Raw genomic sequence first — 12,648 nt, forward strand, 5'->3', positions numbered from 1 at the left:
TACTTGATATGCGGACATGCTTTACTTTTTCTGAGCATGGGTATGCCCGCCTCAGACAGTGTTTCTTTCTGATCTCCTTTTGGGGCTTGGCAGGCTATATTCTGGTGAAGTCCTCCTCGGTTTTTGACAGATTTCCTTTACATGTACTTGCTTAATACATTTCGGCCATCATGTACCCCTTCTGACCTCATATATTAGGGGGCATCTGTTATAGCTCCAAATCTCACTCTTATGGTTTGTGATGCTGCACTCATGGCCTAGGGCAACCCCTCCTTCCAGACCTGGTCCAAAATTTAAAAAACAGTGTTTTATCCCTTATACGCGACATTTCCCTGAGTTAAACGCGTGTATACACGGGTAGGAATATACCCAACCCACATATATGTATTAAAACACTTAAAAAAATATAAAACTCCTTAATTTCGGGCAGAGATTGCGGGTTTTACCTACTAATCACCTGTTAGTGCCCGTGGCCCAACTGTTCCCAACCAACTCCCAGCTAAAAAACCACTTTTGGAGAGGTATAAAAAGACCTCAATGGGAAGGCCTAAGAGAGGAGATAAGAGAGAGAAAGGTGATTATGCTGAGATTTTCCCCTGACCAGGTCTGAATATCCTTGTGCCTCCTACACTTCCCCCATTTGTACAGGAAACTTTTGTTTCCTTGTGTGTTGATGTTCATCCACTACTTGTGACATCATGGAGTAAGTCATGGAGGAGTTTTGTTAAAGGTTTGAGGCTGGATGAATCCAGAAGAAAGGTTTGCTTGGAGCTTGCGAAAGGTGACTCAGGTGAAATTATTCCTTTTCTGTACTTTATTTGTCTATAATAAAAGAAACACATGTCTTGGTTCCTGATATAAATCTTCTTTATGTTTATGATATTCATGTTGGAATTCATATGTGAATGGTTGTTTAAATTTCATAACTAACTACCTTTCTTTATAACATGAAGATGGTTTCTTTATAAGGTTTTGTCCATATACCGTTGTGCTCTCTGGAATTGGTTGTTTTGTAGGACAAAGGAGCAAGAGGAACTTGAAGAAGGGTTTGGACCCTAAAGGACCTTCTCAAATGTAGGACCTAAGGTACGCCCACTTATCATAGAATTTGCTTATAATAGCATAATGGTTGTGTGAATGTGTGTTTCTCTGTATAGACAACTTTTAGTATACTGTGGTTTCAACCCAAAAGCCCTAGGGGAACATTTCCCTTAAAAGACTGCATGAATTATCTATGTTGCGTTGTAATATGATGACCAAGTCGCTACATTGTGTATCATCATAGGTAAGAAGTCTGCCTTACTATGATGGTTTAACTGATGTCGATAAATTTTTGGATGCATTTGAAAGGGAAGTGCCAGAGAAGCATCGCTTCTAGGCCTTGGATTGGGCGCTGCGCGCTACGCCTGTGAGATGGTGGGGTACGCACAAAGACAATTTTGATGATTGGTGCGTGTACATAAAGATGATGAGATTACAATTTTGTCACCCACAAGTGTTGGAAATAATACTGAGAAGGGGGTGAATCAGTGTTATCTGATCAATAATTTTTCTTTTCTCAAACAAATTTATATACGCTACTTCTATAAAGTGAACTAGCATGTACACACAACTATGATTAGAGAAACTAGCGTACACCCATAAAACTTGTGATTTAGAAAATTTATCATGTGTTGATCTTTAACTAGTGCATCAGTAACTTATTAAACAAAGTAGTAAAAATAGAATAAACCATCACACATAAGCAACACACATGAACACTAAGATTTAAGGTGGAAACCCAATGTGGGTTAAAACCACCTACTGCTGTCATCTCTGTCTTCTTTTAATAATAATAAATTTTGTTTACAATATTGTACCGGTGTAGACTTATACTAGTACGCAGGCACCCACCTGCAGAAGGCTACAACCTTCTCTCATTTTCCAGCTTTTACTGGAAGGGAGTTGCAACCCCCTAGCTCTTGTACTAGCCAATGTGATTACTAGTACGTAGGCACTGGCCTACAAAAGGCTACGACCTTCTCTCTTCCTCCAGGGACCACGTTTCATAAATTTTCAGACTAGATGCTCCTAGTACACAAAAAAACACATGAAGGCCTCGTTTCATCAAATTTTCATACTGGACCCATCAGGAACTTTGAAACTCAAACTGTATCAACCAACAATCAGTTAGTCTAAACAATTAGATCACTATCACCAGAACACTGTGCTGAACCCAAAAACCTGCATCATCATTCAGAACCAGCTACAACCTCAAAAATCTTGCATCAGAATGTATATGCTACTTTACTAAACCCAACCTACGTGTATACATTACTTCCTGTAATCAAACCTGTGTATACCTTCAAGTATATTGAAACATAAAATTTATGAATCATGTCTATACCAACTAGTAGTATGCTGACCATCTATTGTCTATTTATAGAGATTTACACATGCAGTAGTAGAGATCACCCTTCTCACTTATTCAGTCAATCAATCAGATACCAAACTCCTCATGCATTCAGTTTTACATTCAGATCTAAGAAGACTTCATTGACAGACAACAATAAAACAATAGAATTGATCAGATAGATTAGTTAGATCTGAAGAAGAGGCTTTTCTTTTGTATATGCTATTTTGAAGAGTAGAACCTGCATGTACATGTGCTTTTGTAGAGACGAACCAGCGTACATATCTGCAAATATTAACTCATAACTTCGTTGCACTTCCGGACTTCAGACAAACCAAAATCATGACATTTAAAGAATAAAACAGGTGTACATAATCAGATCTAGCCCAACCAATATCAGATCATTCAATAATAAGTCATTTCAGGTCTCATGATGTTGATCCAAAATTGAATTCAAGGTGCACAAATTGTTTCAGATCAAATCACAAACATAGCACCTGCAACATAAGATATACTCCAGATAGAAGTATTCCTTAGAAACCTATACACTTGCACACTTGGCCCTATGATCTTCTCCTCATTGTATAGCTTTAGGCCCTTTGTCAATACCTTGGACCAAAACCACTTAGGGCCAATACCTTGGACCAAATACCTAGGGTCAATACCTCAAACCAGATACCTTGGACCAATACCTTGGACCCAAAATACCTTGGACCAAATACCTCAGACCAAAACCTTGGTCTTCCAGCATGTACACTCTTTTCCTCCTGTGGGAGTGCATGTATATGTATATGCCCTTTTTGTTCTGTGGACGAGCGTGTATATGCTGTTTTGACTGAGTGGACCTGCTTATACTTATTAAACTACTTTTCATCAGCCTTTTCCTTTACCTTCTTTATTCTAATTAGTAAACCTTAGTTCCATCTTCCTGTTCTTCTATACCACTACCCTGTTACCTCTAAATATACCTGTTGTACTGTGAGTTTCCTTTTACCAACACTGAATTGACCTATGAGTGAGTTGCCATCAAGAACAACACTTGTATCATAATGCCAACAACAAGTGTGGCTAAGAAAGAAATATTATGGAAGGGATGATCCACGTGATCAACTAGCCAAATGGACTAAGGTTTATGTGGCAGAGCCTCAACCTGAATGGGTGCATTCGATGTAATATAGATTAACTGGTACGTGGAAACAAAGCTCCTCTATGACACTGAAGAATGGGACATTTTTCAACAGGTATTCTTGATGAAATTTGGCTACGAGGATGGGTTTGAAAGTATTGATGAGGCACTGTAGGAAGTCAAGGCAACAATCTTTAGAGTACTGTAGGATCCCTTGGACTTAATTCAACCAGATTGGACCACCCAACTGCACCACACGTTGGAGTCCTACAATGTGACTACTGAAGAAGAGGATGAGGATCTGAGGAACATTAATATCCCAGAGACTGAAGGTTATTGTGAAGTTGAAGGACCACAAATTGAAAATCCAAATATCACTGCGTCGATACAAAAAAGACAAGTGAACATTGGAACAGAGGCGGAGATGAAATTTGCAAAGATTGGGGACTACTGGGATGATGCAATAGTAGATAAGGTCACTGAATTGCTCCGCAAATATCAAGACTTGTTCCCTATGAAGTTTTCAGATTTGAAAGGGATAATAGGGGACCTGGGAGTTATGAAAATTACATTGAAACCAGACGCAAAGCCGATCAAGAAGAGGCCTTACCGCCTCAATCCGAAGTATAAAGAAAGGGTCCACTTAGAGTTGGATAAAATTCTTGCGGCAGGTATTATTGAACCAGTAGAAGAGTCTGATTGGGTGAGCCCAATAGTAGTTTAGGAAAAGAAGTAGAAGGATGAAATAAGGATATGCGTAGATCTCAAGAAGTTGAATGACACTTGTGTACATGATCCTTTTCTGACTCTGTTCACCGATGAAGTGCTAGATAATGTAGGAGGACATGAAGCATATTCATTCACTGATGGGTTCTCGGGGTACCATCAGATCAAGATCGCACCTGAGGATAGAAGTAAGATGACCTTCACCACTGAGTGGGGGTGCTTTCAGTATATTGTAATGCCTTTTGGACTGAAGAACATGCCAATGATCTTTTCGCGTGTAACCATTGCGATGTTTAAGGACTTCATTCACAAGTTTCTGGAGGTATACTTTGATGATTGGATGGTGTTTGGGCTGGTGAAACACAGGGTAGCCAGTGTACGGTTGATGCTGGAAACATGCCGAAGGTATCAGATCACGATCAATTTGAAGAAAGATTTTTTTTGTGTTCCTTTCGAAATCTTGTTGGGCCATGTGGTGTGCAGTCAAGGGTTAATGGTTGACCCATCTAAGATAGTAGTTATAATTAACTTAGAGGCCCCAAGAAGTGTGAAACAACTGTGCGCAATGTTGGGGCATACGGGATACTATAGAAAGTTCATTAAGAGTTATGCCCAAATTACTGTGCCGATGGAGAAGTTGCTAAAGAAGGATGCTACATTCTGTTGGAATGAAGAATGTTAGCAAAGCTTAGATGTGTTAAAGGAAAAAAATGTCACCGTGCCAATCCTAGTCTTCTCGGATTGGAAGAAGGAATTTCATGTACATGTGGACATGTCATGTATTATTCTTGGAGTAGTACTGACACAGGCCGGTGAGGAAGAGTTGGATCACCCTATAGCATTTGTGAGTAGGAAGTTGCCTAAAGCTATGAAGAATTATTCAATGACAGAGTGTGAAGGTTTGGCTATGGTGTACGTGCTCTAGAAGTCCAAACATTACTTGCTAGGTGGACACTTTAAGATGTATACAACCCATTATGCATTGAAGTACTTGGTTAACAAGCCTGTATTGGGGGGGAAGAAATGTAGATGGCTGCTACTGTTTCAGGAATATGATTTCAAAGTTATTGTGAAGCCAGGATGATTGAATACTGGATTGGATTATCTGTTGCGCATTGAAACAGGAAAGGAGCCTACTGATTTGGAGGAAGGACTAACTAGTGTGTAGATTTTTGTAGTGTGTATCACAGACAATCACTTTATAGATATCATACACTTCCTAACAATAGGAATGGCTCTAGAGGGGTATACTAGTCAAAAAAATGAGGAGTGTTTGGTTGTGTTATATTCTTTCCATGACTAGCCCACGTAGTTAACCGGGCGGTTAGAAGGGGGGCAGAGCCCCCCCTTCGTCGTGCCTATTGCATAGCGAGGGGAGTCACATGGGGTTTGAGGGGTGCAGGTAACCCCACTCTATGTGGTCTGGGGCATCACCACTGAAAATTTTAGTTTTTGACCCTATATTAGGTTGGGTAGACCTACCTATGGTTTTGTGCATGTTTTTCGCACGTGGTTTTGGATGCGATGGTTTTTGGTCCATGGTTTTGGACATGATGGTTTTCGGTCCATGGTATTGGATGTTTCGGCATGTATAAATATGTATTGTAACATTGAAATGAACATAATGAAAAATCAAGCTGGTAGTCCCGGTTTTAGGATCCAGGGGAAAATCTTTATGTATATGTGTTTTATGTGTTATGCTCTCGCATTGTTTATTTTTTGTGTTTTAGAATTCATATGCAGGTAATTTATGTACAGGGTTAAAACCTAAATTTCATATCAGAGCTATTTTGCCTTCAAGGAGATGCTTTTGTTGTTGAGGGGTTTCGCTCAGGCCTGTGGTAGACCCTGTTCAATGGGAGATCTGCGAGATCGATTCTGGAGGTGAAAGAAGATGGTGAGCAGTGGAAAGATAGAGATCGAAAAATTTAATTGTCAGAGTTTTGAGTTGTGGAAACTCAAGATGGAGGATCTGCGAGGTGCAACACTACCAGCCGTTTTCTTTTCACAAATACTTACAATTGTAGACTACGCCTAACATTCCATACTTAGTTTATTTTTCATTACCAAGCATTATCTTTATCCTTTATACAGTGAAAGCCCATAACATTCACATAAATAACATTATACAATAGAAATGCACAATAGTATAAAGGGAGGGGCAACTCCTTGCAATATGAGTTTTCCCGAATCAATATATATAATCTTCTTTTATAAATACAAGTTAAATCTTGGGAAACCCCAAATTTACACTTAGCCAAATTTTCAACTTCGACAAACTTGGTTGCCCAGCTCGTCGGCGCCTCCGCACAGTCGCCGCACGACTCACCAACCCTTCGTTCACCTCGTCGCACAATCGTGTTGTTTTCCCAACTTGGGCACGCCTTGTTATAACCAAGTTGCCACACACGGGCACCTCCACACGAGTCACACCTTTGTTCACAACCTCAACACTTCACCGTTTCCACCGTTTCGTCGTGCATGGCGCTACCTACCCAAGTCGTTCGTCCGCATGATTCTTCCTTTCATCGTGCACGGCGTGCCCTTACCCGGCTGCCCGTCCGCACGTCCACCCGTTCACCCAAACTCGTTCACCCAAACAACTTCACCCGAGTTGCCACACGACTTCACCCAGTTCGCCCAAACGACTTCACCTAGGTCGCCACACGACTTCACCCGGGTCGCCCGACGACCTCACCCAGCTCGCCCGAACGACCTCACCTAGTTCGCCCAAACGACCTCGCCCAAGTTTCCTGCCCAACGACCTCACCCAAGTTCTGCCTGAACGACCTTGCCCGAGTTCTACCTGAATGACCTCACCTGAGTCCTGCCTGAACGACCTCGCCCGAGTTCTGCCCGACGACCTCGCCCGAGTTTTCTACACGAGTTTCCTGCACAAGTTTTTCGCCTTTTTCACTTGAGTTTCTCACCTGAGTTTTTCACCCGACTTTTCTGAACGAGTTTTCCACCCGAGTTCCGCCCGTCATGCGAGCTCATCCACGCACCACAGAACTCCTTGTTCGAACTCGTGTTGATCGAATGATGATTTGCCTCCACAAACTGTCCATTAATATATACGGGTGGGTGGCGGGTTATGTCACCCGGTCGACACACGCCCAATGCCCAAGCCGACTTATTCAACATGTTGCCTTTGCCCGAGTGGAGGGTCGGCCCGCCCAACTCGTGGGGCCGCCCTCTCAATTCACCCAACATCGTATAAACTCGCCCTTGGCTCATTCAACTCACATTTCGCATGAGCTTCTCGCTCGTCTTTCGCACGGTGAAGATGACCCGGACCGCAGGTCTATACACTGGGAGACACGTCCGCGTGGAACACTGATTTTAACTTCATGCCATTCTCGATAAAGTACTCCAAAGAACTTTATGTTTAGAATTAAATGGAGTGTAAATAAACTCAAAACCTATACAATTATGGAATTCCTTTTTAGCTACAAATGCCAGTAAGTGTTGTAAGGAACTTTATGTTTAGAATTGAATTGGGTGTAAAGAGTTGAATGAGGTGTAAATCAAACTCAAAACTTATATAGTTAAGACGTTTTCTTTTTAAACTTCATTGATGCTAATAAGACTTGTACCTAAAACTTGTCCTAATTAGTGACGACTCTACCATTAAGGTTCATACCCTTCTTGATCGAAGGAATCTATATTTGGAGTCAACTACTCTAGCACTAAAATTCATGCCCTTCTTGGTAAGGGACTCTATATTTGGTGTATAGATTAAACGTAAAACTTATCCTCAATAATGACATTACTCCATTAATCCACCATTAAGCTACATGGATTTCTTTAATATTTAGGGGGCTCACATCGCTAATCGCGATATTTAAAGCCAGAAAATTATGATATGTGGTGAACGATGTATTGAACACGGCAAACGGCATTTCCAGATAGGTTTTATAAAAGATGACGCTGACAGGCAGCAACCCGCGTGCCGCCGGCAATAACCGGTGTGTTCCGGGGAATAACTGGCGATCAGCGGTCTCCTGCCCACATGTGAGGGATTACTTTGTTCAGTGTCGTTCTTGAGGATGAGAGGGTGCGGTTGGTTTTGCATCGGACAGCGAAAGAGCAAGCGCTTTGGGGGTCTGCGAAGCCTCAGCGGGGAGCGGAATATCAGTCTATGATCCCGTGACATCGTTTGGGGAGAGCGGAGCAGATTAAATATATGCGCAGATGAGGATCCGCAATCGTTCCGGAGCCTTCTTCACATCTACTTCCTGTATTGCCATTAACACCGGCCATGACGGCAATGGCGAGGATGAGTTTCTTCTCCCACTGGTACCAGCTGTTATGGACGTCCAGCGAGCTGAGCACAAAGTGGGTGAAGGAGATCATGGGACTCATAAACGTCCTGCCCACAACTGGAGGAACGCTTTGCACCTTCAACGCGGCGGCGCAGGGAACACTGAAAGTCAGGCTCTTCAGGTAAGCATATGATCTCCTTTTGCAATGGGTGAACTGATTCTGCAATCTGTACATGTATTATGTTAGAGTCAACAATATTATTTCCCCTCCTCTCTATATTACCCTTTTAAGATTTGGCTGCAATGGATGAGTTCCAAGAATCCTGGAAGAAATCCAGATAATCTGTGTAATGTGCTCATCAAGTGGTGCACAATCATTGTATATCTCTCTCTATATATACACACAGACACGCTGGGGCGACAGCGGGACATGGCAGACATTTGGTTTGTAGGCCACTAAGATCATAGGGTTAATATTGACCAAGATGACTGCATGTCTTCCCCCTAAATCTTCGTTAGAGACCCCGCGAGATCGCAGTCCTCAGTTAATGTTACTGAATCTGCTTCTCTATCGATTTCACCGAAGAACTGGATAGATGTATTATAGAAGCCGGGGATCAAGTGGTAGTGTCCCCCGCATGTACCTAAACTGAAGGGGGCATGCCGCAGTTAGGCGCAGACCGGGTTTCCGTCTGTGCCCCAACCCTCGTGTTCGTTTTACACAAGACGACAGAGTTTTGTGGGTGGATATACATGTTATATATGTATATCAGTATCAGTATGTAGAGTCTTAGGCACTGCCCAGTCAAAACATGTGCGGGGCAGGCAAAAAGAGGACATGGACGAATGTTGAGGGCCCTGGTCCTATTAGACTATTATTGTACGAACCGATTTTTCCCGATGCAGTCGGCGTACGCAATGCAATTCTGAGGGCATCGTTCCACCTATTGTCCCTTCTATCTTGAGAATCGACATAGATGAAACTAAAAGGCAATCAGCGCTCTCCAGATCCAAAATCTGTGATAGTTATGTTGATGGCATCCATTAGGACGGAATGATGCAGGTGCAAGAAGCCGATTAAAATAACACTGACACTTGACACTTCAGGACATGAAGGGGCTGTGATTAGATCTATATTCATATTAATCACAAATATATTACAAAATGAGAAGGATCACTGACTGATATATTATGAAATGAGAGAACAAAGAAACTGCATCTATTAAGCATCATATAGTAACTCAATTATTGGTATTGGATTACAGCCTTTACATTTTCTTCTTCTCAATTGATTAGAATAAAGTGATATCGAATAGAATGAAAAGTCAATAAACAAATTATAACTTAGTACATCGTATTTAATAATATTTATCAAAAAAACATAGCACAAATCTGTAATAGCAAAAACAATCTCTACTTAAAATCTCTAGTATCCCAAACTTTAAAAAGCCCTACTTTCTTTGACTGCAATAATTCTTATTCGTGCCCTGAATTTGGGACTCGGTCTTTTTCTTCTCAATCAATCAAACTTTTGGACTGGAAAGTAGTAATGTGTCATGACCGCAAATGATTTATGTGGAAGGAAAAGTGTAAACCTTTTAAGAATAGGCAAACAATTTTTATTGTCTAATCTTGTGCTGCACTAAAATCCGTCTCGGATTTCGTCTCGTTTTGCACAGGACGGCGGGCAAGGAAAGAAAGCAGAATGCAGATGGAAGGAGAATATGAGGTACCCATTGATTTCTAAACTTGCATCACACCATTTTTTCAGTTATTGTATGACTGATAATTCATTTGCGTCTGAACTGTCGTCATGAGGTGAATCCCAAGGCCAATTATTTGACCCTAATTATACTTACTTGTGATGCACTTCAATATTTCGTGATATCTGGGTAATCTCTTTTCGCAGAAACCAATGTGATAACATCGACATTGGACTCTTTACAGAAAAAGGTAGAGATAAGCTAATTACACATTTTATTACTGTTGAAAATTACCATGCCCTTCTTATTAACGATGGCTAATTATTTCTTGTCAATTGATTGTCAGAAACTGAGCCGGAAGCCCTCATCAAGGAAAACACCCCAAGCAGCGCCGAGAAAGAAATGCTGGCAGGTGGTGACGAGGATTGGAAGTTGCCAAAATCAGGTGGTCTTGAAATGGGCACCTTGTGGAGGCAGCAAAAATACTTAAGCGTGCGCGCCGTCAAACGGAAAAGAAGCAAATATGTGATCAGGGATATTAACGAATGGAAGCACGAAACAAATACCACTAAAAAGTTCAGGCTAGAGGCTGATATCCAGCAGGAAGATGGGCGAAAACTGGATGAGAAAGCGATGCCTATTAATCGCCGACATAGTAACGAAGCAGAAGGTTCTCAATGCAGGCGGAGGAATGGGCGAGGGTGGCAGTGTCCTCAACGGACTCTTGTAGGGTACTCTCTATGCGAATACCATTTGAGCAAGGGCAGGCTTAGGAGCGTAAACAGCAAGAATAAAAACGCTGGTCGAGATATCGTGAATAACAAGGCCGGTTCATGCAGGTTCAAAGAATTGCGCCTCATAGACGCTTCTTGATCTTGTAATCTTCCAACTTAATCCCCATCTGCCAAAGCCGAACTCGTGAACGAAGCATATATTTTACTTCAAAATTAGTTGACTGTCTGGTATGATGTAAAAGTAGTACCGAATAGAAAACTATAAGAATTCAGAGACGAACTGTACCCACGATTATACACCCACGATTGTTGTAGAAGATACTCTACTGTGGCAGTTGATTATGTACTTTTAATTTTCGGCTATGATTAATGAGGTGCTGGAATTTATTTCCTCGCTTCAATTGTCGGGTTCCAATCGAATCTTGCCTTCGAATAGATTCAGCTGTCATCGTTAATTACATGGTGTAATTATATCGTTTGGCTTAGTCATTAGATTGGTGCATTGCCGGCATAAGATTCTTTCTTTCTATGAATTTGCATATATTTGAGTGGTTAGCTTCAAAACAGGCCGGTCTTTGCTTAGCATATGTTGATGAAGCAATATATAAACGCATATTCATAAATACGATAGTCGTATTCTAAACCGAATGTTTTTTATTTTTATTTTTTTCCAATAGAAAATCATGAAAATTTTGGTAGTATTTTGATAATTTTTGGCAAGGATTTTTAAGTGTTTTAGAGGTTTTTGATGGTGCTGAATCTATTTACATTTTCAAAAACATGATTTGAATACTGCTTCTGCATGATTTGTTGATTTTTTCTTGCTTGGATTCCGGTCAAAAGTGACCGCAATTCCTTAGCCTCAGTAGACTTGTCCATTCTTATTCTCCCTATTTGGGGAGTCTTAAAACAAAATTTATTTATATAATATTTTCAAGTTTTATATCTAAATATCTATTTATTGAATAATTATGAGAGGAGTTTATTGTTGTTTTATATAGCCTGAAAATTTATCATAACTCAGTTGTCAAATCAGTGGTAGAGGCAGTTATCACTTATGCTATCTGCAAATGCACACTGATTCTATTATTGTTATTCAATGAAAACCACTTCAAGTGGAATTACCTGCTCGTCCTTCACAAAGGGCTTTCATTCTTGTGAGATGTTTTTGAGTTTTGAGTCATTAAATTGTTTTCTTACAAAAGAAACAAGCTCTTAGCCAAAGCAAAACAAATTTAAGACATGGTCAATTACATGCTGGTCCTTCATAAAGGAGAATGTTTTCGTTCCTGAGATGCTTTTAAGTTTTGAGCCATTAAATTATTTCCTTACAAAAAGAGCTAACCTTAACTAAACTCAAACAATTACAAAAAAAAAAAAAAAACCATTAACCAAACTCAAACAATTTTAAGACATACTCTAGTCTCTATATATACTTATTTTTATTTATATAGGAGAAAATGGATAACTAAAACCTAGCATCATTTCACCCCAAAATATCACATAAAATTGCTAAAACAAAATCAATCCTCTTTAGTATGATATGATAAATCTCAAACCATCCCAAGGTCCAAAACAAACAACTTTATTGTTTATTACCATATATAAAACATTCTCTCCAATTTAAATTTAATTGAAGATGTGGTATAAAGAGGCAATTGCACATGGTGTAGTTATCTTGCGATGGTGGTATTTCAATGTT

General features: G+C 40.5%; 1 protein-coding gene across 1 annotated transcript; it reads left to right on the forward strand.

The window, feature by feature from the left end:
- Positions 1–8,278: 8,278 nt before the first annotated feature.
- LOC149232637 (uncharacterized) lies at positions 8,279–11,361 on the forward strand. The gene is made up of 4 exons (XM_089379464.1): positions 8,279–8,690; positions 10,189–10,238; positions 10,419–10,462; positions 10,559–11,361. The coding sequence occupies exons 1-4, from the start codon at positions 8,439–8,441 to the stop codon at positions 11,083–11,085; spliced, it is 873 nt and encodes a 290-aa protein (XP_089235590.1). The 5' UTR covers positions 8,279–8,438; the 3' UTR covers positions 11,086–11,361.
- Positions 11,362–12,648: the final 1,287 nt, after the last annotated feature.

Source organism: Pinus tabuliformis, chromosome J (assembly GCF_031772625.1).
Source record: "Pinus tabuliformis cultivar Carrire ecotype Pingquan chromosome J, CPIR1, whole genome shotgun sequence".
In the NCBI taxonomy this organism is placed as follows: Eukaryota; Viridiplantae; Streptophyta; class Pinopsida; order Pinales; family Pinaceae; genus Pinus; species Pinus tabuliformis.

Coding starts and splice junctions, on each gene's coding strand:
- LOC149232637 (XM_089379464.1), top strand. CDS start 8,439: ATGAGGATCCGCAATCGTTCCGGAGCCTTCTTCACATCTACTTCCTGT. Junction 8,691..10,188: donor CTGAAAGTCAGGCTCTTCAG/GTAAGCATATGA, acceptor CGTTTTGCACAG/GACGGCGGGCAAGGAAAGAA. Junction 10,239..10,418: donor AGATGGAAGGAGAATATGAG/GTACCCATTGAT, acceptor CTCTTTTCGCAG/AAACCAATGTGATAACATCG.